This window comes from Apus apus, chromosome 4, assembly GCF_020740795.1.
Source record: "Apus apus isolate bApuApu2 chromosome 4, bApuApu2.pri.cur, whole genome shotgun sequence".
In the NCBI taxonomy this organism is placed as follows: Eukaryota; Metazoa; Chordata; class Aves; order Apodiformes; family Apodidae; genus Apus; species Apus apus.
Genome location: NC_067285.1, coordinates 38,173,752 through 38,199,669, shown reverse-complemented (window position 1 = coordinate 38,199,669; position 25,918 = coordinate 38,173,752). Strand labels below are relative to the sequence as shown.

Sequence of the window (25,918 nt, the reverse complement as noted above, 5' to 3'; positions counted from 1 at the left end):
AGGTGTGTAGTGAGAGGACAAAGGGCAATGATCTGAAGCTTAAAGAGGGGAGATTCAGGTTGGACATTAGGAAAAAGTTCTTTCTTGTAAGGGTGGTGAGACACTGGCACAGGTTGCCCAGGGAGGTTGTGGCTGCCCCTCCCTGGAGGTCTTCAAGACCAGGTTGAATGGGGCCTTGAGCAACCTGATCAAGCAGGAGGTGTCCCTGCCCATGCAAGGGGGTTGGAACTACATGATCTTGAAGGTCCCTTCCAACCCAAACCATTTTATGATTCTGTGATAGACCATGATATTGTCCTGGAATGTACCTGTACTCGAGGATTCAAAGTATATTTCTAAGAATACTACTGAGGTCAGCTTTCCTTCAGCACTGGCAAGAGCAGGATTATTTCCAGCAGAGGAAAGGCATTGCAGGCAAGGGGCCACCTATTTTCTCACAAGGAGTTGGGTGTGAGAGAGAGGAGCACAGGGTCACTAAAGAGGTGTAGCTAAAAGGTAAGTGTCAAGACCCAAAGGTGGTGGAAGTCTTGGGAAATGAGTCTTTTGGTCATGTGGGCAGTTTTTCTCATGGAGGAGAGAGAAAGAAATGGAGTATTTTTATGTCTAGGCTGTGAAATCCACCTGGCAGGCAGACAGCAGGACAAAAGCATTGTCAAGTAGATGAGAGTAGGCTGGAGAAACTGAGGCTGGGCTGGAGAAGCCATCAGTGCCGCCGGGAATGACAAACGAGACTTTCTTCCCTCCCTGACAGGAGAAAAATCACCAACATTCCTTGAACGCCATACGTCATGCTGATGCAATTCCTTTCCTTCAGTCACACACCATGCCAAGGTAAGCACCTGAAAAATGGGCTGGTTTGGGGTCTGAACCAGGAGAAGGATGTCGAGCAGCTGGGGAGGAGTCTAGAAAACACATCTACAGAGGGGAAATGAAATGAATTTGGTCTGTTTCGCCTTAAAAAAATATATTAAAAAACCGCCAAAAAATTGCCCTTGTTTTCCTTCAGTCATGTCACAGGTTGTTGTAAAGCAGAAGTAATCAATTTTCCTGTCTGTGGTGGAAAATGGAGTAAATAATAAACTTACATTGTAGCAAGGAGGAGTTAAATAACAATTTCTCAGTCATGGCTCAGCCCCTTGGGGCCCCCTTGGTCCTCCCAGCACCAGGAGTCCAGGAGGCAGCAGTGGTCCTCTGAAACACTGAGGAATTATTTGCACTTCCAGGTGTTAGAGAGTGTGTGAGATTAATCTCAATGGCCATAACCTGATGATTTCAAAGGCAGTTTATGAGTGTTGCCGCAACTGAGTATTTGGAGCTCCTCAGTAAATGACATCAGTGCCTTTACCTCCTGACATGAGCAGTGTTTAGACCAACTCATTGTAATTATTTTAAGTGATATTTTAAATGATTTGTCAAATGCTGGTTTTGTCTTGCAAGTTGCAGGTTATTTTTTGTTCCAGAAGTCCTGAGCACAGGAATCCTCACTCTTACCTTGTCTTTTTCTTTGCAGCCCTCCACGAACTCCAGTAAAAGTTGTGCCTCAAATTAGAATAGAACTTGAGCCTGAAGACAATGGTTATTTCTGGAGGAGCAAGGGAACAGAAACTACTTTGTAATTTGTCTGTCTGTTAAATCTTTTCTGGAATTTATTTTGCCACTAGCCAAATATTAAAATGCTCTCTGCTCCCCACCCGCAAAGGAAAATGCACCGTCCCCCGGATCTCCTCCCACCCTTCCTCACCCCGTGTCCCCCCGCTGACCAAGACTGGTTTGGCCTTCTCTGTTGCTTCCACACACCTGTGTCTCTCTGGTGGGCAAGCAGAGAGCAGAAGCAGTAAGGATCCCATCTCATCCCCGTGGGAGCTGGCAGAGGAGCTGGCATGACTGTTGCTGGGCACCAGTGTTTGTTCCTGTGTCCTGTTTGTCCTCTGGCAGAACAAAACTGACCTCCAGGCTAATTTGATGTCTTGCTTCCACTGCTGGAAGATGCTGGAAAGTGCTGCTAACAGAAACTTGCTCTTCAACCCTGTGCTTGTAGTTACCACGGGAAGGAAAAGGCAAAGGTACTTGACTCCCAGCACAGAGAAACCATTGCCATCGTTGTAGCATGTGTTTTGAAATGTCCCTTTCCTATGCAATTTTTTTTGTTTGTTTTAAGAAACACTTTAATGGACTTAATCTGTCAGGTACATTGAAGAGTGTTATTTTCCTAGATTATTTTGTTTAAATTATGGGGGCCTAACCTACAACTTTTTTTTTTTTTGTCAATTTTTTTAACCTTTTTTTAATTACTGTAAAGAAAAATGAATTTTTCCTGCAGCAGGAAGCATATAGTTATGAGTAGTTCTACCTCTTATTTCTAGATGCCAGGCTTTCTGTAAAAAAAAAAAAAAAGTCTTGTACCATGTATAATGTGATTTTTACAAAAAAAACCCCACAACAAACAAGCAACAAATCCATACCACCGCAATCTTCAGGACATGGCATTGGGCTGAATCAGTTTGATTAACACCTTCTACTCTGAAGCATCTGTTTTACTTAGGGTTGTGTGATTTTATTTTGGTTTTTCTAAATAATCTGACTTCACTCTGAAGGAGACAGGATGTAACTGAAATCTGTGGTGATCTTGGAAGAGTCTTACGTGTCACGGTGGTCAGCAAGCTCCTGAGCAGCCACCAGCCTCAGTGGACAGATGGTGATTGTGCTCCTCACCTTGCTGGTTTCCTACACAGTGGTGGTGCAAATTCCAGGCTTTTGGAACACGGGTGTGTGCATGTGTGTGTGTAGGTGAGAAGCCCCTAGGTGTGCTTCAGGCAGGCTGACAGCACCATGGAGGAGAAAGCCAGCTGAAGATGGCTTGCTGGGATGTCCATCCCAATGCTTGTGTTCACCAGGCTCACCAACTTCTGCATCCTGTAGCATCCCACAGCTCTTGTACCATCGTCTACAGAATTGACCCTAATTCTTGACTCCTTGGCCCTAAACCCATCTGTGGGTCCCTGGTGAGGTGTGGACCCCATGCAGGCTAGGTGGGGACACACTCAGGCTTGTTGTTTGACACCAAGTGAGCAAATACCGCCTTGGGAGGGATGATTTCTCTCTCTCTCTCTCTCTCTCTCTCTCTCTCTCTCTCTCTCTCTCTCTCTCTAGCATGGCCGAGTGTGTACTTGTGTGTCATGCATTTGGGAAGTTTGGCTCCACCCAGGCATTGCTTTTGTGGGGATCGCCTGGACCACACTAAAGGCTTCAGCTAAAAAATAAAAAAATAGACAAGAAGAAAGCCCATCTGTAAAGGGCCAATTCTCCAGTGGAGGAAAACCCCACCCTGGAGGACAGGGGCGTTGCTGCTGCTTCTGTCCTTGCGAAACCAAAGTCCATATTGGTTCAGTAAAGAGGATTTCATGATGGTGCTGAGACCTTATATGCCAAATTTTATTATCTACTCACTCGTAGTATCTGTATCAGCAAGGAGAGGTGCAGAAGAGGCCTGTGCTGTCCCAGATAGGCCGTTGAAGGTGCTGGCCACCCCACTGTCCCTACGGCACGTTGGTTAAGGGATGAGTTGATGGGGACCATGCTGGTTTGAGCTAGATCTGCTGTGCATGGTGGTGGCTGCAGAAGGTGGCTGGAGCTGCAGAGGTGCCTACACAGCACACACCTGCACACACCTCCCTCCAAACATTCCTCGCACACTCCTAAGGGGTCTCCCTTTCAGCTTCCATGAGCCATGTGTTGGCTCTGATCAGCATCCCTGGAAACCAGCCCAAACCCCCGTTGGGAAGGCTGGGGAGATGCCAGAAGCTGCCAGACAAGGAGCAGCTCTGTGGTCCCTTCTGCTGCCAGGCCCCACCAGCTGGAGGATGGGGAACCTGGGAAGCATAATGGCAGCTTCAACCAATGCTTTCCAGCCCCTGGTGAACACAAGTCCTGGCTCCTGGTGGGGAAACAGCTTCCATCATCACCTGCAAAGTTCATGGGAGCTTTTTTGGTTTTGGCCACAACTTGGATTTGTCACAATCCCAGTGGCTGACAGAGGAAAGATGGAAGTGGGTGGACGGAGAGAAGCTGCTTTCCTGCTCCCAGTTGGCCCTGTGGCTGGGGATTGCACATTTTAGCTTTCCACCTGCTGGCCCTGGCGATGTGTCTCCACAAAAATGAGGTCTTCCACTTTCCAACTCTGTTAAATGTACTTGAAATGCATCGACTGCTGATCTAGATCTCTCTCCTTTTTTGTTTTTTTCTTGTAACCTGAGGGAGCTGTTGCACAGAGGGTGGCGTTGCTGAAGGGACAGGACAAAAGCTTTGGTAGCTTTCCATGGAAAACACACCACCTCTGATGACAGGAGCTGGAGGTGTTCCCTTTCCTGGCACTTGTCCCCAGTGCTCATTAGGGCTGGTGTCTCTCTTGTTGGGTTTTCCTTTAGAAACAAAGCAAAACTCAGCACAGAGAGAGAGCAAGTGAGAGCTCTTCTGGAGTCAGCAGGCAGGAGACAGAGCCTGCAGGCAGCCCAGGGGGAGTTGCCGTGCACTTCACAGACCTTTGGAAACAAAACTTGTTCTCCATCAGAACTGGGCATCTTGTGGGAAAAGCCTAGGTGAGCATTTTGGGGGATTCTCCTGATGTGACCCTGTGACAGCTGCCGAGCTGCAGGCAGCTTTGTCCCAGCCCCAGGAATGTGGTGGCCCCTCTGCCTCTTCAGCCCATACTCACTTGTCATCGTGGCTGATACATCTTTGTAATTTTTTTTTTATTATTTTTAATCAACATGCACTTTCAGATACTTTTATTATTGTTTTTAATTCTGTTAAGTCTGTACTTGCTTTGGAGGAAAGAATAAAACCTTAGTATAAAATGAGTGGATGAAATGGTGGAATGAAAAGGAAAAAAACAGAAAGCATTTCAAGATATTAAAATTATTTTTTTCCAGTAATATAAGACATTAAATTCCTTATAACATTATAGTATTTTACAGTTTTATGAAGCTTTCTATTGTGACTTTTATGGAATCAAAAGAAGATGAGATATTTTAGCATTTATATTTTTCAAAATTAAATGTATACTGAAAATAAAGTAACTTTATGCATTTATTGGAGTCTGGCCTGTTTTTTCTCATTCTATACTCTGGTTTGATTGACTTGAGCTTCCAGTGTCACTGTTGCTGTGCTCACCATCTCCAAGGGAAGATGCCAGACGGAGGGACAGGAGCCTTAGGAAAAGTCCCACAAATAGATCTTGAAAATCCAGGGAAAGCCTCTTTAACAAGCCATGCTGGGGCATCTCCTGCTCCATCACCTGTGAGCCGGCCCCCTCCCTCATAAATTGCTGTTTATCTCCTGCCAGCTGGCCAGAAACCTTTGCTGAGCCCATCTCTGCTGAGCCCATCTTTGCTGACCCTCGGGGTGTCCAGCCAAGAGGGAGGCACACGCTGCTCCTTTAGGAAAGTGCCTTGTGCAGCTTGGAAGGAAAATGGAATAAAACCAAAGGGAGGGAAGAGCCTATTTGCCTGCTGGTCTTTTGTGTGGTTGAAGGTGATGGCAGGGGTGCTGCTGGCCCAAAAGAGTGAATTCTGGCCCGAATGGCTGGGGAACGGGGTCACTGGGAAAGCAAAGAACCCCGGAGGCAGGTCCAACTAATACTTTTCACCTTTTTTTTTTTTAATGCTGCTGTGGATCTAGGAATTGATTTAAAAGAAGTTATTTGCTCAGCTTATTTACTTCTGGGTTAACCTGCTCTGTGGGAGCAAATCGCTTCCCATTTGTAGGAAAACCCACCCATCTATATGTCAATAAATGGACACTTAATTGATTTTTCCCTCTGCAGGAGCCTGATCCTTACAGGATAGGCTGTGAGCACCTGCACAGGAGGTGCTGGGAGCCAGGTGGGTCCCAGCAGTTCCCAGGCCTCAAGCAGTTCCCTTTGCGCTTTTCCCATCACAGCCCCACTCTTCCCTGCTTGGAAGCTTCTGGTGAAGTTCCTCCCAGCCTGCAATGCCTTAGGGCTTTAATGGTAGCTGGCTCAGCCCTTTAGTTAGTGTGAGTAGCAGCTCGGGATGGCAGTGTTGGGAAGGGAGTCTGCCTGGCACAGAGGTCTGTTTGGTTTGGGGTTTTTGAATCCATCCTTCTTGCACCTCTGCTAGCCTCTCCACTTGCAGGGTGGTGCTGGAGGTGGCCTGTGGTTTGTTGGGCACTCCAGTGTTTGGGTGATGAGCAGAGGGGCCAGGAAGGGTTGCTCAGAGCCACAAAGATGGGGGTTTTTTTTGGTTTGTGGTGTTTTTTTTGTTTGTTTTTTTTTTTTTTTTTCCCCCACGACATGCCAATGGCAGAGGCTTGGGTGTCACAGGGTGCATCTGCATCGTGCAATATGGGTGGCTCTCAGGAACCCTCACCAGGTGCTGCAGAGGCCACTGTCAGCAAATGGGACAGGGCTTGGGGGTTTTCTTGATGGCATTTTTTCTCTGCTGCTGTGGTGCAACATGAAGCTCCTCTGTCTGAAAAGGTGGGCGCTTCCCCCATCAGGGGCAGCTTCTGGTGCAAAACAAACAGGACACTGCTTTTGTGCCAGGCAGGGATGAAGAGGGCTGTCAGCTGGGGGTGTGGGTGCGTGGGGAGGTCTCCAGAGCTGCTGCAGAGCAGTGGCCTGTTGCTGAAGTTAAATCCTTAATAATGGAGGCCATCTTCTTTATGGCTCGGTGTGATCATTTGCCTGGTCGTTTGGTGGGGAGGAGGATGTGGCAGAATTGGGCACTTCCATCCATGGAATCTTGGAATTGTCAGGGTTGGAAGGGACCTCTAGGGATCATCTAGTCCAACTCCTGTGCTAAAGCAGGATCCCCCGGAGGACATCCCACAGGGCTGCAGCCAGGGGGTTGTGGGAAACTGTTCTTTTCTTCCCCATCATCTGATTCTCGTTCTTCCTCTAATGCTACGAGGTGCTGACCACTGACATAAACTGGCCCTGACCCAATGGTTCCAAAGAAGGGGACTTCACAGCCTCCCTGGGCAGCCTATCCCAGGACTCTGTCACCCTCACTGTAAAGAAGTTTTTCCTCAGATTTCAATGGCACTTCCCATGTTCCAACTTGTGCCTGTTGCCTCTCATCCTGTCCCTGGGAACTCCATAATTAAAGCTAAGGGTAGCTCAAGCCTGTTAGCTGTAGCACCCATTAGCACCAGTGCTAATAAACACACTTGGTAAATAGAGAGCAGAGCTTGTTTCAGGCTGCCCAAAGCTTCCTGCCATGATAGGTGGCATTTCCTCACATACTTACAGACTCAAAATGCAGCATTTCTTGGGCTTCACCTGCCACTTGCCAGCAGGGCTTCTGCTGCTTTAAGCTCCAGGTAGCCAAGAGGAGAGGACACCCCAGCAGCCAGTGATGTCTACTCCGAAATGTCCTGTATAGCAAACCCCTTACCAGAAGTTTTGTGCTGTGGGTGTGAAGGGGTGAGTGATGCAGACTGCTCTGGACAGAGCCTGGGCTTGGCTTCCTGCTCCCTCCAGCATGCCCAGGCTTTCAGCCTCAGGAAATGCCCCTGGGGAATGGCCCTGTGCACTTCCCACCCAGAAAGCTGCAGCAAGAACAAGCTCTGTTGTTGTAGTTTCTTATTTTATGTATCTATGTATCAGCACATTTCCCAGAAACAGGTGCAGAGCAGAGATGGTCTTGGCTTACTTCATTGTGAGAGAAAGGGTGCTTATCTTGCCCAGCAATGTTGCAAAAAAAAAAAAAAAAAAAAAAAAAAAAAAAGTAGTTATCCTTTCTGTCTAGTTCTGTCCCCAAAATAGTGGTCTTGCCACCCCATGCAGCGTCTTTGGGGTCAGGCTCCCCCCTTGTCCTCAGCTGCCAACCCTGCCCAGCTCAAAAGGCTCGCAGCACCCTGGCCTGGCCACACCCTCTTCCTAGCAAGGTTTTGGGGTCTCAGCCACCCCCGCATTGAGGGGCTGCATGGTCCTGAGGTCAGTGAGGGTCAGAGGGGGAGCCCAGATGATCTGTTTGCTAGGAGATGATACAAACAATGATGGCAGCTCCGGAGCGTCCGCCCAGGCTGCGGGGTGGGAAGGAGTGGGCTGTGCTGATCCTCCCATCTCTCACAGATGAGCTTATCAGGGTTGTGGCTGCTGGAGGGTGGGAGGGGGGGAGAGCGGGGTGGGGGGCTACCTGGCTGTGACCCGAGGCACAATCCCCCTCTGTCCGAGGGTGGGCTGATGCTCTCCAGAACAGAGAGGAACCAACACCATTGGGGGTTGCTTCTTGTTGTTGCTTAAGATTGGGTCTGGTGTCCACAAACATTACTCTAGCCTCTCAATTAGCTTAAAATTGATTTCCCTCAATTCTGCCTATGAATCCTCTGACCCTTGCAGAGTTTTCCCTTTGTTCTGCAGTCCCTCTGTCCCATGGACAAGGCCTGTGCTCCTTTTATATCCTTTTATTCCATTTATCACTTTCTTTGCACCACTGCTTCAGCTCGTCCCCGTTTTCTTTCTCCAGCACAGGCTGTTTCATTTTCTTGGTGTATCTTTGCATGCCACAGCTCTGTGCACCAAAGTATCGTGATCTGCTTTCTTTGGTATATTTACACCTTGTTGCTCTGCATAAAAACTGCCAAACTGGGGCTCAGGGGATTTTTCCCTTTGTTTTCCTGGCTGGGTTTGCCTCCCAAATGGGGCTGCTTCACCCACAGCACCCCCAAAACTCAGGCAGTGTTTGGCAGGCGGGCAAGGAGGCTGCGGGACAGGGGAGGGGTTTGGGGTACAGAGTGGGAAAGTTGCAGGGGTGCCCAGAGGCACTACCCTGGGTGATAGGTGAATGTCTTCAGCCAACTGAATTTCCCAGTTCCCACCTTTCGGGGGCGCTGGATGAGTTGTTTTGGTGTTCATGCTTGATTTTTAAGACCGTTAGCTCCCAGGACTGGAGCTGGGACATACTCCTGGGGAGGACGGGCCCTTTCCCAGCCCTCCCCACCGCGCTGGGGTGCAGGAAGCCTTTCCAGCAGCAGCCATGGTGCTTCTTTAACGTCTTTATTGGGGCTGCAGGAAAACGCTGACGGTGCTAGGGCTCAGCAGGGACCCGCAGGCTTGGTGGCACCTTCCTCTCCCAGAACAAGGCACAGCCAGGTGTCCTCCAGCCTGTTCCGTCCAGCTGCCTTTCCATGTCCTGCTTTCCTGTGTGTCCCGCAGAGCTCAGCCCTTTACCTCCTGCATGGCCTTTACCCTCTTTCCCAACCCCATAACTCTCCCCTCCAACCATGCACAATCCCAGAAGTGGTCCCCAGTGCCCACTCACCTTTGCTACTGGCCCAGCAGGCACGAGTCCCCATCGCACACCTCTCCCAACTCCGAGCTCACCTGCAAAAGGGAGGATAGAGCCAAGGGTCAGCACTGGGCAGGAGGGCTGGCTTCTGGCATGGGGCAGGGGGGGCCATGGCTTTACCTTGGAGGCGCAGTAGAGGGGAGGCGAGTTGTGGGGGCAGCAGGTGGAGGCGAAGTCAGCTTGCTGCTCCACTAGCCGCCCCAGCAGCTCAGGGCTGGCCTCTGGCATCCTCTGCATCAAGCTCTCCCGCAGCCTGCAGCATGGGGACCGGTGGGCTTGGGTGGGGGACCCTGGGGCATTCAATGGCCACGGGGCTTTTTTTTTTTTTTTGGGGGGGGCACGTGCAGATGGCAGTGGGAGCAGTGGGGGGTTGGGGGGGGAGGGGGGGTGTGGTGGTGCCCTGCCAGGGGTGTGTTATGTGCTTCCCCCACGTTTTGCTGCTATTTAGGCTACAACCACTGGCTTCATTTGTGCATCCTCAAAATTTTGGCCAAAATTTGAATTGCATTCTTAGAATCATAGAATCACAGAATCGTTTGGATTGGAAGGGACCTTAAATATCATCTCGTTGCAACTCCCTGCATGGGCAGGGACACTTCCCACTAGACCAGGTTGCTCCAAGCCCCATCCAACCTGACCTTGAACACTTCCAGGGATGGGGCTTCCACAACCTCCCTGGCCAACCTGTGCCAGTGTCTCACCACCCTCACACTAAAGAATTTCTTCCTCATGTCTAACCTGAATCTCCCTTCATCCAGTTTTCATGCATTACCCCTTGTCCTCTCACTACAAGCCCTTGTCAAAAGCCCCTCCACAGCTTTTCTGGAGCTCCTTCAGGCACTGGAAGGTACTCTAAGGTCTCCCCAGAGCCTTCTATTTTCCAGCCCAAACTCTCTCAGCCTGTCCTCATAGGAGAGGTGCTCCAGCCCTTGGATTGCCCTTGTGGCCCTGCTGCAGTTCTGCGGAGGGGCAAAGCCTCACCTCTTCTTGAAGTCGAGGAAGTTTAAGTTGTTGTACTGCCCACAGAGCTGGTTGGCCTTTTCCAGGAAGGTGGGCAGCAGCTCTCCCACCTGCTGGCGCTGGGTGTCAGAGGGTGGCTGTAAATAGGCTGGGAAAAGCCTCTGCAGGGGCTTAGGGGGTGCAGACCTGGGGGATGGGAGTCGGGTGGGCCAAGGGAGCCGTCCCTGCCACTCACCTTGCTGTCCAGGCAAGCAGAGGTATCTTTGGCAGAGCAGCACTCCTCCCGGACCTTCTTGGAGGCGTCGTAGAGCTTGGTGAGGAAGGCATCAGGGAGGCTGGTGTGTCTCCGTGCCAGCTCAAACAGGTACCTGGAGCGGGGAGAACAAGGTGCAGGATGAGTTTTACCTCTGCTTCTCAGGGTGGGATGGGGGCTGCTCTTTGCATCCAGCTTTGTGCAGCCCTCGGGGCAAGACCCCCTGAGGGGAGAGAGGATGCTGCCCCCAGTTATCCTCATCATAATCAAAACATAATGAAGACCAGGAGAGAAGGAGGTGGGAGCAACTCGGCCGCAATGGGTACCTCTCACCTCTTGGCATGACGAGCCCCCTCCTCACCACACAGTTGCTTGTTGGTTGGCCTCTGCACCTCGGGCAGTTTGGGGGCAGGCACCGGAGGCAGGGCCGAGATGCAGAAATAGTTTTCCATTAAGTTTTTGCCCTTGCAGCACTTGGCAAATCTTTGGTCTCGGGCTGACAGCGCACCACAGGCTTTGGCCACATGCTCTGACAGCTGCCAAGCAGAGAGCAGAGGGGTGTGTGGAGCGTCCTGCCAGGGCTGGCACAGCACACCCCCACCCCAGGAGGGAGTTCACTCCTGAAGCCCCCGCTGTGACTGGGGAGCAGGTTCTGGGGTGGGCTCCTGGCTCCCCTACCTTCCTCTGCATGCAGTCCTCAGCTGCTGAGTCGCAGCACTGGGAAAACACCTCGGCGGCACCTTCTGCCAGGGGGAAGAGGTCCTCGAAGGAAGCACCAGGCATCTTCTGAGCCAGTGAGGTGAGGTAGCTGGGGTGACACAAGGCACACAGTGGGCTGAGGGAGCTCAGCTCCCCCCACCCCTCTTAACAGCTCCAAGCAGAGGTTTTGCCAGGTCGAGGTGGGGGAGGGAGAAGATGGGCAGCCATGGGGCTCGCCCTGTGCTTCCGCTGTGCACAGAGCATCCCATGGGATGCTGCAGCACACTTGGTTTGACACCTGAATTACAATGTGCCTTTGTGAACACTGCTTGTGAACAGGATCCACAGCTTGAAACAGGAATGTGCTCCCAGCCTGACCTGAGTTCAGGGAGAGAAAAGGCCATTTCCTCCTTTTACCTGAGGGTGACCATGTCCTTTCCATATGCCATGAAGCGGGAGCAAACCCGGTTGGACATCAGGGTGAGGAGGGAGAGGGTTCTCCTTTCCAGTTTCTGCCACAGAAAGATGGGGGTGTCCTCTGAGGGAGATGTCAGCCTTTCCCAGCCACCTCTCCTCAGGACATGGACACAGTGCTTGCCCAGCTCCTCAGGGAATGAGGATGGGGGAGAGCCCAGCCATCCGAAGGGCCTCACCTCCTTCAGGAAGCAAGGGGTGGGTGTCAGGGAGATGCAGCAGGTGGAGACCATGGAGAGGAAGTGCCTGGTGGAGCCCAGGAGCACAGGCAAAGGAGCCTCACCGTAGCTGCTGGCGTATTCATGCAGAAACCTGCAGCAGAGGCAGGCGGAGACCTGGCACCCCAGGATCGGGCACTCAGGTGCAGGAGATACGGGATTTGGGAGGAGTTAGGGCTGCCTGGGGATGGGAGCCCTCTCCAGGTACCACCCCATGCTGCCGGCTTATTTCACCAAGACATCAAACAGGCTGGTGGCCCCTCTCCAGCCACTCGCACTAGCGATGGCACCCCTCAACCCTTTGGTAAAGGTAAAAGGTTCCTGGGCTTGTGCATATGCAGGACACCGTGACCTTTTCCTCTGAGGCCATCAGTAGTCCCACGGCCACCAAGAACCATGGTAATGATGGCAGAAGGGCAAGACCGGGAGAGGTTTGCTTGGTGGCCACGCAGATGTTGGTGAGACAAAGTGGTGTCACCAGCCCAGCTGACCTGTTTGCAAAGTCCTTGGGGTCCTTCTTGAAGGCCTGGCAGAGCTCTTCATTGGAGGGCTGGAGATAGCGGGGCAGCTGCTGGGGAGGGTGCCTCAGGGCAGCTAGGCACAGCTTCTGCTCCAGCCCCTCCTGTGTGCAGCAGCCGGGTGTGTCGGGGTGAGGAGGGAAGGGAGAGTCGCTCCTGCAGGATTTGGCCGACAGGGCTGAGGACTACAGGAGGGAGAGGAAGTTACGTGCCATGTAGGGAGGACACCAGCCCATCCCGTCCCCCCGCCCCCAGGTTTGGGACTGGTTTCTCTCAGCCTCACCCCGGCATCGTAGCAGGAGGGGTCGGCACCTGCGGCACAGCAGGTTTCAGCCAGGGAGACGATTTCACGGACGAGGTGGCTGATCTCCTCAAAGGTGGCATTGGAATATTTCCTGCTGTTGGCAATGAGGGTCCTGGGAGCAAGGAGCAAAGGACAGGATGAGCTGGTGGCATGTTTCTCTTAAATAAAAAAGAGGTCACACTGCAACTTCGTTCTGCCAGAACAGGATTTAACACGGTCAGCCCGGGAGGAGCAGCTGCAGCACTGCAGTGAAGAATGGCAGCGTATTCCTTGGAAAACAGCTAGGAAAGACCCAGAGCAGGTGTTGGGCTGGGGGCTGCCCTTTCCAGGGGATCATATGTCAGCTCTGTTAAAATTCCTAGTTATTTAGGAACCTAATTGAGGAATTCAGCAATAAAGCAAACTTTTCTCCTGTTTAGAGCAATCAGTTGCATATACTGAATAAAGATTTTAAGATTTTTTTTTTTTTTTTTTTTTTTTGGGGGGGGGGTGGGGTGGGGTCAGGGGGGTCTTGGCTTAGGTGCTGAGTGTTCTGGGAGGGCAAACATGTCCGGAGGTACCTACAGCGTTCGGAAGTCCTCCTTCCCCAGGGTCTTGAACTCCTGGCAGACTTTGTCCCGGACATAAGGTCTCCCTGTAAGAGCAGAAAAAGGAGGATTTGTGAGCAGGATTTGTGCCTTGGCTCACTGAGGAGCTCCCGGGGAGCCAGGACCTGCTGAGCCTGCATCAGCTGGGGGTTGGGAAAGCCCCAGTTTTGCTAATCCCTGCAGTACTGCTCCTGTGCCCCTCTCTTTGGGGAGCACTAGAGCTCATCTCCAGCAACCCTTCTCCTTGTAGAAAAAAATCCCCACAAACTAACAAAACAAAGCAGCGTGGCTGTGCTTAATTGAGTCGCCTGTGGGGAGAAGGCTGGGAGCTCTGGAAACAGGAGCATGGAGGTGAGGAGCACCCAACCAGTGAAGACATCTCCAACAGCTCTCTCATCCCTGGAAAATCACTATAAATTTTTGCTAGGAACAACACAGGTTAGACTTTGGTACCAGCAGGATAAATACTGATACCAGTATTTACTGGTGTTATAGTGCAGAGTGGGGTCATGTCCCCGAAACCGAAGGGTTGTGTATGTGCTGTTACACGGAAGGTCATGTTGCTTCAGTGGGAAAGAAAGATTAAGGGGGCCCTGGCAAAGAAGGGGAAGCCATGGGTAAAGGCAGCTCTCCTTCCTCACAGGAACAGCAGCTGTTGGTCCTGCTCCAAGTGCCAACTTGTTGCACTTTTTATCTTCATGCAAGGTGTGGGAGAAGGAGGTTCCCAGGGGCTGTTCTAGCAGGCAGATGATTCCCTGGGGAGCTGTGAAGGCACCACAGGGCAACACAGAGCATCATGTCCACCCAAGGGTGGGTTTTACACCAAAAGGGTGCTTGTAAAGGGGTCAGAAAAATCACATTTTCCCCTTGCAAATGGAAGAAGCTGGACCCTCAACACTGGCCTCTCCTCCACCTTGACCCCAGTCCAGCCTTGTCCCCTCTCAGTTCTGGCATCACCCCAAAGGGACATCCTGGGGCCCAAAACATTATCCCACACCTTCCCTTTCCTCTCTCATGTTTCTGCCCAGCGATTTGGCAGCAGGCTGGGGGAGAGGCCACCAAAAACCACCAGAGCTGTCAGACCCCAGCCTCATCCCCCTCATCCCTCATGAGAAAGCAAAGTCGCAGGCACCTGATAGAGCTCTTACCTCGGTGCTCAGCACATGCAAGAGCTAAAAGCAGCAGCAGGGCCAGAACTGCCCTCATGTCAGAGCTGGTTTCCCTCCTCCTGCCAAAATGCAGTGCTGGGAAACCCATCCCAGCGTTTATATGGAGGCAGTGCCTGTTAGGTGAATGATTAATCCCGGCGATGGGGGAGGGCGAGTGTCTTTGGCCTGCCTGCCACAGCCTGGGTATCAGCACCTCCAAAATCCAACCCATTTTAATCATTAGCTTGGCAAAACACGGATGCTTCGCTGTGGGACCTCAGGGGCCTCCTGCCTGTGACAGGTGATGGGTGCAATAGGAACACGAAGAGCTGTGCCAAGGAGAGCATTCTGGGAGTGCAAAGCCACGAGTAGATGGGTCAACAAAAGGTCCCACCAGCCTCCTGCAAGGAACTAGCCTGTGATTTTGGGGTGCAAGCACACCAAAATCTCCTGGGGCAGTACTTAGGTGGGGACAACTCCTCCAGGAGGCGATGACAGTGGCATGATGCAGTGCACTGCTCTGCTGTGACAGTGGTGCGCTGGTGCTGTGCCAGGGTGACTCCTACCCAAAAGGACTGATGGCAGGTGTCACCCCTGCCCAAAGGTTTGTTGCTGTCTGAGCACACATTGCTTTGATCCCTCCTGGGGCTGGTGGTGGAGCCCTGGAGTCCCCCCATGCTGCAGCAGAAGGGACAGTGGGTGCGGTACATGGCACTGGCAAGGTGCTGGGCTGGTGTCTGGGCTCTGGGAAAGGGGGATGGCAGCCACCGGCGTCAGGAGCAGCCTATTTATTCAGCCTCAGGAAGACAGACAGAGGAGATCATGGCCTGAGGCTGCTGCAAAATAAATATCCAGCAAATTCCGCCCTGGGTTGGTGGCTTGAAGCAACCAGCTCCTTTGAGGTGACTTCCTGTGGGATGACAGATAAGTGCCACCCTGAGCACCTCTTTTATTTTAAGAGCTCAGTCACAACTACAACAGCCAAATCTCAAGGCATGGATGCAGAGAGTTTGTAGCTGTTTGGGTCAAGTGGCATTTGAGCTGGCTGCTGCTAGTCTTGGGCCACCGCTCCAAATCTTGCAGCAGTGGGATCGTTTCTTGGGACAAGCCTGCAAAGAGGTGTGGTCTAGAGGTGGTCCTGGGTTAAAATAAGAGGTGCTGGCCACTGTGTACACATCCAGATGTGTTGGAAGTGGGTTTTCTTGCTTTTACTGGGACATAAAGGTGCTTTTGAATCACCATCTATTTAGACTGTTGGAACAAAAATCTGAGTATGGGTTAAAACAGATGGAAGATAATCACTTGTAAAATCACTGCAAGCCAGGGGGATGGGTAAAAATTCTGAAAAATGGTGGTGTGCTAGGCTGAAAGCAGCCAGCCCTCTGCCTGCCTGTACACCCTCTCTAAAATTCAGCCTCTGTGGGACTGGCAACTGCTGTCACCATCCTGCTGTGCCCAAACTCCCCTGGAATTTGGGTTCTGCAAGGTGCCTCCCTGTAAAGCAATGCTCAGATGCTTCTGTAAGGGGTGTATATGTGATGTTCAGTTACACGAGATGTACATAGGCAAGGTATGCACAGATGACACCCCCCCACAGACAAGATTTTTCCCTCTCTCTAGTCCCTTTTCTTTGGCAGGTGAAATCAATAATTAGAGAGGGGGAAATCAAGTGAGATTGAGAAACACATCAGAAAATACCCAAGCATAAAAAGAAACACTTGCTTAATGCTAGGAAAGGCTATATATTTGCATGGAAGATGGTCGTTCTTGAAGGAACCATCCCATGATTGTTGGCAGTATTGATGAGCCCCTGGGAAGCTCAGCTCCAGGGGTTCCATCTCAACTTGTACAACATTGGTTTCAATTCCTGCCCCTGAAGCTGCCAGGTTTGGGCCTCAGGCTTTGGGAGGAGGGGTGGTCAGGCGGCCTGGAGGAGGAAGAGGGGGGAGAGTTTTGTGAACTCAAGGTAGGGGAACTGCGTGAGAATGGGATTTGTGGGCACCACACTCCCCTCGTTCTTCCCCCCCAGCTGCTGGCTGCCCCCTCGCATCACCACCAGCACTGTGACGTCACCACACGTCACACGCACCCGCCTTCTGTATCCAGGGTGAACAGAAGGCAGACCCCAGAAGGCCCAGGCCCCCCGAAGGCAGCAGCCATGGCCCGGGACCAGCGCAGCCGCAGCGCCCACCCCAGCAGCCGCCGCAGGGGACGCGGCCCCAGCCGGCCCGGGCAGCGCGGCACCCGGCGGGGGCGGCAGCCGCCCCGCGGCCCCAGCACACGGGCCCGAGGTGGGGGGCAACGGGGGGACGATCCCCAGACACCCTGGGGATGCTGGTGGCGGGGTGGCGAGGCAGGAGGGAAAAGGGCGGGGGGACTCACAGGGGCTTCGTTACCCCCCAGGTCGCCGATCTCCGATGCAGAGGATGAGGAGGATGAGCAAGGGCACCGTAATTCCACCGCCAGCATCCTTCCGTGCCCCGGCCGGGGGCCGCCGCCTGCCCTGGGAGGTGACTCGCCGTCCCTTGGGAGCCCGGGGACAGCGCCCCGCCCTGCAATAAACTCCTGGAACCGCTCCCGTCTTGCCTGGTCATCAGCCCAGGGTTCTTTACTGGTTCTGATGGGGTATTTTTGTTTTATTATGACCGGGAAGGGGGATGAAATAAACCCTCATTCCAAGGGTTTAAGTGCCCTGTACAGATAGTGCCAAGCGCTGGTGCTGCCCCGAGGAAGGGACCAGCCAGAACCGAACCAGCTGCAGGCTGAGCTGGGGCAGCAGCACCACTGGGGACAGAGCGTCTGACGGATGAGACCTCCCCCGACCCACGGGGAAGGGGCACAGAGGAAGGTGCCTTTTGATGTCGTGGCCAGAGCCTGCGCCCATCCCCGGGGCGGCAGGTCCCCAGTGACTGCTTTGGGGGTCGCCCTGCTGGCCGTGGGGACCCCCTCGGCGCGCTGGGGGCTGGAGCTCCGGCCCAGCTATGCCGGGCTGTGCAGCCCCCGGGGATGCTGCGCATAGTCCACCTGGGTAGGGTGTTTCTGCTGGAGGGGGGTCCGTGTGGCACAAGGTCCCTGCCAGGGGGCTCTGAGATGCTCGGTCCCTCCGTGGGGCACCGCGGGGACCCTGGGCAGGGCTGGCCCGGCTCCTCAGGAGGGCATGCCTCCGGTGGGAGACACGGGAAGCACCGGGGGAAGCGTCGGAGCAGCAGCAACCGCTGGGGCTCGGGTGACAGCCACCCTCTCACCGGCACGGGGAAGCCTGAGCATCCTCGGCCCCAGGAGGGGACCAGGTTGGTCTCTAGGGGTGCTGCGGTGTCCCAGCTTGTCATGGAGCCTGTGGGAATGACACGCAGGCCAGCGGGCAGGATAGGGTCAGCCCTGCGCTGAGGTCACTGGGTGTTTGGATGGATGTGTATCTGCACGTGAGGATGGGGGATGGTTGGCTGGGGACACGAGCTGGGAAGGGGCTGACACCTCCCCAGGGAAGATGGGGCACGTCCGTGACTCTTCCCGGGAGCAGAGGAGCTTCCTCGGGCTCTGTGTGCAGACGCGGGGATGTTCACCAGCTGTAACACTGGGGCCCGCACCAAACACCTACCAAACCCATCGGGACCGGTTTCTGGCAGGGCGGGGCCGAGTCTATAAATGGCGCAGGCGAGGCCGACTCTGTCATTACCCCCAGTCTCTGTAATTACCCCGAGGCGGGGCCGGGCCCGGCGGGTCGATGCGCAGTGGCGGCCCCGGAGGGGTGAGTGTGGGGCCGGGGGGCGGGCGCGGAGCGGAGCCGGTCGGCTCTTTTGTGTGTCTCTCTCTCTCTCCAGGCTGCCGGGGAATAAAACCCGAGGGTCGGAGCCTGGGACCCCCGTCCGCTCTCTCTGGGGCTGCATTTTGCAGTCCTGAAACCCAGCTCATCTGTCCCTCAGAAAAAGAGACTAAGTCCTGCGTGGTTGGGAATCAAAACGGGGCTCATGTTGCTAGTGCTAGAATCGAGAAACAGAGACTAAGTCCTGCTTGTTGGGGGCTTGAAAGCAGAGTCCCGTGGTCAGTGCTTTGGGCTCACAAAGAGAGACCAAGTCCTGCATTCTACAGGCATGACAGCAGAGTTGTCCGGCGGGCTCAGGAACAGACACCAAGTCCTGCATTCTACGAAATGCAGTCAGGCTCACTGGGGCAGTTCCAGAGCTGAGGAGACCAAGTCCTGTGGTTTCTGGGGGCTTGAAACCTGGGCTCCTTCGGCCAGCTTTGTGCTTAGAAACAAAGTCTTGTGTTTGGGGGCTGGAGCAGAGCCCCAGCCCTGTGTGTCTGGGGACACCGAGGGGGCCCAGCAGCTGTTTCTGGGCTCACCCGCCGAACCGGGTCGGCCTCGGCTGTGGGCCGGGGGATCAGTGCCTGCAGCCCGGCCCTGGCCCCAGCCCAGCCGGGGATACAGGGGCCATAACTGGGGCAGATGGTGGAAAGCCCCACTCCACCCTTCCTTTCCAGCCTTTACTCAGCGTCCACACAAACCCACTGCCCTGGCACGCCCACCAGTCTAACCCGGGGGGACAAACGCCCCTCACCCCGGCCGCCCCGTCAGACCCCGCTCAGGCCCGGACAACCGCCTGAGGCTGCAGCGGGGCCCAACCTTGCTCATGGCCCTGCCTGGGCCCAGTCCCGCCTTACCGCGGTGTTATAGGTGAATCATGAAATCAATTTGCTGATCAAATGTGAATGTATATGGTTGAATGTTAAAATGCAATGTTTGTTAAAATGTTGGAATTTATGTTTGCTGTATGTTGGAAATTATGTTAAATGCTGGTTGTTAAGTGTTAGAAGTTATGTTCATGTTTGTAAAGTATTGAATGTTACGGTTATGTGAGGGTTAATGTTGGAAGCTATACCCTGTCACGTATCAAACCATAAGTTATGTAACATTTTGAGTGACTGCGCATGTCCTGAAGAGCGGCAGTCACCGGGCAGAGGATGGAATTTTCCAAGGAGAGGCGGAGCCTTGCACGGGCGGGAAAAAGAGCTCTATAAGAAAGGACCCCGCGAGGACCCGAGTGCGCGTCTTGGTGGAGCGGTGACTCCCGGCGTGCCCAGCGCTGTTTGCTCACTTACCTCAAATAAATTTGTTTATTGCCTATTACCGCGGCGAGGCCCGAGGTTCTGCAGGGGCACGTCGGGGCTCCCAGGTCGGCCGGAGTCAGGCTCTAAGGACCTCAGGCACAGCAGGTGTCCCCCCCGCACTGGGGAGAGAGGCCCCAGCGCCCCCCGGCCCGGCCGTCCCTGCTCCTGCCTTGGCGTCCGGCTGCGGCGGGTCCCGCGGCGGCGCGCCCTGCCGACAGCGGGAGGAACTGCACCGGCGTCTGCCCCTCCCGCGGCCTTTTGGGTCCTCGGAGGGGCCACCGCCCACCTGCGGGCGGGGGGGCGGGGGCCCAGTTAGAAGTGTCCAATCAGCGCAGCAGACGTCACGCGGGGCCCGCCAATGGGGAGACGGGCGGGAGCAGAAAGGCGCGGTTGGCGGGGGGAGGCGCCTCGTGGCGCTGGGGCGGTTTGTGCCCGCGGTCTGAGGGGCCCCTGCGGTCTGCGTGTTCTCTCGGGAGCTTGTAGTGGGTTTTTCTGTTTGGTTTCGTGCTCTGAACCGTGTTAGAGCGCATAGCGTGGTCACCAGCAGGTGTCCGGTAGCTCCGGGGAGAGCTGGGCCGGGTCTGCCTGAGGGGCTGTTTGCTTTCTGGGGATCTGCAGGAGGAAGGCTCCAGCGTTTCGTCTTCAAGGTGATCAGCATGGTGCAGGCTTATGAGGTCAGGAGTGTTTGCTTTTTCATTATTTAAGGTTTTGGCCCTTTGGGGCCTAGCTGGGGTCGTTTCCCACTTACGATTCGTTATCAAGTCTTAACCAGACATGGAAGTTCTGTATGGGTGTCTTAAAGCTCTGGTGTTAGGTGTGGCTATTGTCCTTCTTTCAGGAAGGCTGTTGGCTGTGTGTAGTTGCTTTTTTGGGGAAACGATGTCTTTGATAAGGTTTTTTTGTAGACTGAGTGTGTCAAGTCCTTCAGTTTTCTTTCTTCAGAATGGGACGCTAATCACAAAGAGGATTTGGGATTTATTTGGTGGGTAGAGAGGTTTTTTGGGAAGTAGAGGTTATAATTGCTTTCATTGTGTTAATTACTTAACTTTCTTCACCTGTGGTAGTAATCACACAAATTAGAATGTCTTACCATTCCTAAGGTTTATCATATCCAAGCTTTTCCACAGGTCTGGCAGCAGAACAGGGAATAGAATTTGTGTGCTGCGCTGAAGGTGGTTTAAATACTAACTGTCGAAAAAAAATACATAAAGATGTTCAGTGTTCGAAAATCTATTTTGAAATGTCTTATAGCCATATTCATAAGCTTGTTTTTGTTTACATGAAGTGCTTATCAGCACACTGAACGTTGTTTAGAACTGCTCTCATGGCAGAGTGTTTTCTGAACACTTCATTAAACTGTATCTTGCTAATTGGATAGAGCATGTTTAATTGCCTGGTGCAGAATGTGCAGTACTTAGGAGGAGAGGTGCTGAGCTTAGGTGGGGTGCTTTTTAGGGGGCTAAGACCTTATATTAGTAGGATTTTCTGCTTAACTTGCTCTGTGGGGCTCTCCAAGCCTGGCTGGAGTTAGTCGTTTTAGGTTAGTTGGCTCAGTGCTGCCAGGGCTTCCTTCAGTGCTGTGTTGTGCTTTGGAGGTGCAGAGAGAGTTCTCAGTGCAGCTTGTGAGCTCTGTGTCCTGTACAAGTGGTGGTGGCCTTTGCAAGCTGCAGTGAAGCGTTGTTCTGCCCCGTGTCTTTGGTGCCGCTGCTCTGCCGTGCTTGTGACGACAGTAGTGGTGTTTAGTCCGGCTCTCAGGTGCTGTGAATGCTTAAGGCCTGTGGATGAAATCTTGGGTTTCATTTCAAAGAATGTGCTTAGCTTGTTAAAATGTGGTGGGTGTTTTGGATCTTAGGTTCCAAAAGCAAGGACAGTCTCAGTGTCTAATTCTGGAATGAGCAGGTGAGCAGAACCTTATGAGGATTCCGAGCAGGGGATGTTGAAGGGGTTGGCAGTGGCTGATGGGATACTTCTTGTCAGCACTGATTGTGGATTTGTTTATTTCAGATGATCTGGTGATTGCAGGAACATCCCAGTGAGCTGTTGTGATGGCTGTGTCAAGGATGGCTGCAGACCCCTGGCCATCTGAAAGCTAAGTTGAAGGGCTGGGAGGAGGGAGGAGGGGACAAGGGGATTGCAAGGAGGGGTTTTAAAGGAGGGTTGACAGGGCACAGTCCCCTTGGAGCAGGTAAAGGGAGTGGGTTGCTCTTCAGCACAGTGTCAGCGTGTACAGGGCAGGGCAGCTCCAAGCTGTGTGTCTGGTGTGTACTTCGTGTTGTTTGTTTTCTGTGTCTTAGACTGTGTGTTCCTTGGGTCTTGATGCCTCAATAGGTCTTGGTGATCAGCAGGCATCTTGGTAGTGCTCCCAAGAGTCCAGAATGCATCCCTTCACTGGCACAGAGCCTATTGAGCCCTTTGCATCTCACAATTACAGCTTAAGGTGCGGATCTCTTTGGCATGTGTCGTATCTTGGCTGTTCCTGAGCGGTCATCTCTTGTGGTGGCAAGCTGGGCACTGCTTACAGCTCCGTTCTTGAGACTTCTGTTTCCAGAGTTGTTTTCTTGGTTGGGGGGGAGGGGGCAGGTTGGGGATGTTTGGGGGAGTCCTGGGCTTTAATTGGGGATGATCTTTAATGGAGGGGGGGTCCTGCAGAGAGGGGGGGGGGGCCGTTAATGGGGGTGGTGTCACTAATCGGGGATCCTGGCTTTAATGGGGGGGTTTGTGTGTTTAATGGAGGGGGTGCCTTTAATGAGGGGGCTCCTGTACTTTAATGGGGGGGGGTCTGTAAGAGGTGGGGGTGTTTTATGACACACCCACACACCCACCCCCCACGCAATGAGAGGCAGTGAGGATTCCTGCATCCATTTCTTTGACGGGGGGGGGGAGTGGGGGGAGGGTGCTGAAATTGCTGAGGGGTCACGGGGGGTGGTGCTGGGGCTCACATTGAAGTGCGAGGAGTCGCTGCTGGCCTGGGGTGAAAGCGCGGGCGTCGTCATTGTCTGGTACTGACACCAGCCTGGATGTAGCGACATGAGCTGCGACAGAAACAACCCCCCCCTTCCCCTCCCCCATAGACAGCTGCTGTGGTTTAATAAACGTGGGATTTGGGGGTGCCCCCACACACAAACCCTTTGTCCCCATGTCACTTTATTCCCCCCCAGTGCCCACACCCCCCCATAATTATGCCCCCACCCCCCTTTCCCATTTAACTCCCCCCCAGCACCCCCTAATCACTCCCAGCCCCCCTCCTTTCCCATTTACCCCACATTCAGACCTCCAAAGTTACCCCACATAGTGCCCTCTCCCCAACCCAGCCCCCTTCCCATTTTACCCCCCCAAGACCCCCATAATCACCCCCAAACTCCTGACCATTCACAGTCCCTGTGTCCCCTCATCACTGCCCCTCACCCTACGACCCCCCCCTTTTTAGCTTAATCAAAGTGGAGGTTCCACCCCTTAGCCCCCCCAAATGTCCCTTTATCTGTGTCCCCCCCCCTTTCCCCCATATTATGCTCCTGCCAATTTCTGCCCCTCCATTTTCCATCTGTCTCCCCATTTTCTTCTCATTTTATGCCCCCCCATTTTCTTCCCATTTTGTCCGTGTCCCCCCCCCCCCCCCCCCCGCTTTTTTCTGCCCCCTCTTCCCCCCCATTTTCTGCTCCCCTCGTCTCACACCAGAACCATCCCCCTTCCCCAGTTTCCCTTCACACACACACACCACCACCCCCTGCCCCCGAACCACCAACAGACCCTCAACCCCCATATACTTTTTTTTTTGGCTGGATGTGTGTGTGTCAATAAACATTTGTGCCCTGGCTCATGGGGAGGGGGATTGTTCTCAGAACAGGAACTTCCAGCAGGTTCTAGCTCTTGGTGTTCACCAAGTTAACTGGGTCAATTGGGAAGGGGGAATGTGGGTGGGGAGGGGTTGTGTTAGGGGCTGGAAAAACTTTGTGGGTGTTCCCTCCCCCCTGCTACAACCCCCTCCTCCCAACCCTGCAGCTTTGGGGTGTGGGGTAGCAGGGAGCTGTGGGGCAGGGTAGAAAGGTGAGGGGCAGGCAAGAGCAGGTGTGGGGCAGGGCAGGCAGATGAGGGGCAGGTGTGGGTCAGATGATGCATCTTGTACTCGAAGGTGAGCTCCTCCCCAGCCTGGATGCTCTGCGCAGTGAACAGGCAAAGCAAGGGGCTGAGGAGGCAAATGGTGGCCCTGGGGGTGAAGCTGACGCGTGGGGGGAGGGAGAGTGTGCAACTCAGGAGAGATGGAGGGGAGTAAATGTGTGTGTATGGGGGGCAGGGGGCAAAGCTGTGGGGCAGAAGTTGATGGGTGGGGCAAATGGAGTGGCGTGGTAAATTGGGGGGGCCTTGGGAGGCGGGGTTCAAGGGGTGTTTATGGGAGGATGGACTGGAATGGGGGGGGATGGGCGGAGCTTCAAGGGGGAGTGGCCTCCGTGGGAGGGGTGTAAGGAGCAGTGGTCAAAGAGGATGGGGCTTAAAGGGGGTGGTGCCTCAAGGGGAGGGGTCTAGGGAGGTGTGGTCAAATGGGGTGTGGCTTAGAGAGGGCAGAGGGGGAGGGGTAGTCAAAGGGGTTGAGGCCTCAAGAGGGAGGGGGTAGGAGGCATGGGAGGGCCAAGTGATAACAAACAACCCCCCTCCCCCCCTTGGGGATCAGGGGGCATCATGTGGTGTGGGCAGGGCCCAAAGGGGTGGGACCTAAGGGGGAGGGGCTTGAGGGGGAGGGGCTTGGGGGTGGAGCTTAAAGGGGGAGGGGCTTTCCCCACCCAGTGGAAAGGACTTTGTCAGGAGGGGGGGCATGTCCTACCGTGGGCCCAGCCTCTTTTATTACCCCCATATGCCCCATTAGGTTCTTATGCTGGGGGGGCTGTGGGCGTGGTTTAGTGTGGGGGTGTGTGTCTTCCCGTGGTCCCGCCCACTCCCCCAGTGTGGTCACACCCCCTTGCCCCCTCCCTCCTCCCAGGGCAGAGGGAGGAAAAAAAAAATATGTGGAGGGGGATGGAGAGTGGGGGAGGGTCAGTTGGTGGTTTTGGAGGGGTCTGTAAAAGGAAATTGGGGGGTGGGGGTTGGTTCTAGGGTGGTTGGGGAGCAGAAAATGGGGAGAGCAGAAAATAGGGCAGAATATGGGGGAATGGAGGGGACATAAAGGGACATCTGCAGAACCAAATGAGGGGGAATCCCCACTTTGATTAAACTAAAAAGAGGGGGATGGCTATGGCGGATGGGGGGCACTGGGACTGGGAAGGTGGGGGGGTCAGGGGAGTTTTTGAGGGTGATTTTGGGGGTCCTGGGGGCGTTAAATTGGAAAGGGGGGGATGGGCACTGTGGGGGGGCAGGGGAAATAAAGTGACACTGGGACAAAAGGTGTGGGGGGAGGGGGCACCCCCCCATCCCATGTTTATTAAACCACAGCAGCTGTGTATGGGGGGGGAAGAGAGAGGGAGAGGTTTGTCAGAAAATACCCCCCCCCCATTAAAGGCCAGGACCTCCCCATTAAAGATACCCCCCCATTAAAGCCCAGAAACCCCCAATTAAAGCCCACCCCCTCCCACCCCCCTGCAGGACCCCTCCCCCCAGTAAGGAGCCCCCGAGTTAAAGCTCAGGCCCCCTCCAAAGCCAGCCAGGCCTCACCAAGACCCCCCTTGGAAAACCCCTTCCCCATTTAACCCCCAGCAAAGCTCCAATTTCAACCCACACGCCTCCCATATATACCCGTTGCGTCCCCCTAAAACACCCCCTACCCCTCCCCGGATCCAGACCAAAACCACCACCCCCCTACACCTGGCCCCTGCTGGAAGGACATGAAGGGACAGAAGCTGCTCCTCAGGGTCTGGAGTTAAGTGGCCAGGTTCAAGGGTCTGGGGTCTAGGGTTTAGTACCAGGGGTTAAGGGTAGAGGGTCCAGTGTCTAGGGTCTAGTGTCTAGGGTTTAGGCTGTGGGCTTAAGGGTCTAGACACACAGGTTTGGGTCTGGAGTTAAGTGCCCAGGGTCAAGGCTCTAGTGTCTAGGGTTTAGAATCTAGAGTAAAGAGCTGAGGGTCTAGGGTCTAGTGTCTAGGGTTTAGGCTGTGGGCTTAAGGGTCTAGAGTTACTGGTCTAGGGTCTAGAGATAAGTTCCCAGGGTCAAGGTTCTAGGGTCTAGCATCCAGTTTATAGGGTGCAGTGTCTAGGGTCTAGTGTGTAGGGTTTAGGCTGTAGGCTTCAGGGTCTTCAGTTACAGGTATAGGGTCTGGATTTAAGTCACTAGGGTCAAGGCTAAAGGGTCTAGCATTTAGTATCTAGGGCTAAGTATAGATGGTACAGTGTCTAGCATCTAATGTCTAGGGTTT

General features: G+C 53.8%; 2 protein-coding genes across 11 annotated transcripts in view; one reads left to right on the top strand and one right to left on the bottom strand.

Moving 5' to 3' along the window:
• SLC4A4 (solute carrier family 4 member 4) overlaps positions 1–5,088 on the top strand; it is a 204,985-nt gene extending 199,897 nt beyond the window's left edge. For 5 of the 8 annotated variants that reach the window (XM_051617728.1, XM_051617731.1, XM_051617729.1 and 2 more), the window contains 2 exons: positions 752–831; positions 1,511–5,088. In XM_051617728.1, coding sequence (XP_051473688.1) covers positions 752–831; positions 1,511–1,616 — 186 coding nt within the window. In that variant the 3' untranslated portion in view covers positions 1,617–5,088. The remainder of the gene's footprint in view (positions 1–751; positions 832–1,510) is intronic. The other 3 variants (XM_051617734.1, XM_051617732.1, XM_051617733.1) reach the window with 1 other exon arrangement.
• Positions 1–14,581, bottom strand: part of GC (GC vitamin D binding protein) — a 134,382-nt gene extending 119,801 nt beyond the window's left edge. Inside the window, exons 1-13 of one of the 3 annotated variants that reach the window (XM_051617748.1) lie at positions 14,473–14,581; positions 13,302–13,371; positions 12,717–12,849; positions 12,407–12,618; positions 11,877–12,009; positions 11,641–11,735; positions 11,203–11,332; positions 10,858–11,060; positions 10,507–10,639; positions 10,293–10,390; positions 9,432–9,564; positions 9,285–9,346; positions 7,591–7,699 (exon numbers count right to left, since the gene is read on the bottom strand). In XM_051617748.1, the coding sequence (XP_051473708.1) occupies positions 9,290–9,346; positions 9,432–9,564; positions 10,293–10,390; positions 10,507–10,639; positions 10,858–11,060; positions 11,203–11,332; positions 11,641–11,735; positions 11,877–12,009; positions 12,407–12,618; positions 12,717–12,849; positions 13,302–13,371; positions 14,473–14,581 (1,506 nt within the window). In that variant the 3' untranslated portion in view covers positions 7,591–7,699; positions 9,285–9,289. Of the gene's footprint in view, positions 1–7,590; positions 7,700–9,003; positions 9,164–9,284; positions 9,347–9,431; positions 9,565–10,292; positions 10,391–10,506; positions 10,640–10,857; positions 11,061–11,202; positions 11,333–11,640; positions 11,736–11,876; positions 12,010–12,406; positions 12,619–12,716; positions 12,850–13,301; positions 13,372–14,472 lie in introns of those variants that run through there. The other 2 variants (XM_051617747.1, XM_051617749.1) reach the window with 2 other exon arrangements.
• Positions 14,582–25,918: the final 11,337 nt, after the last annotated feature.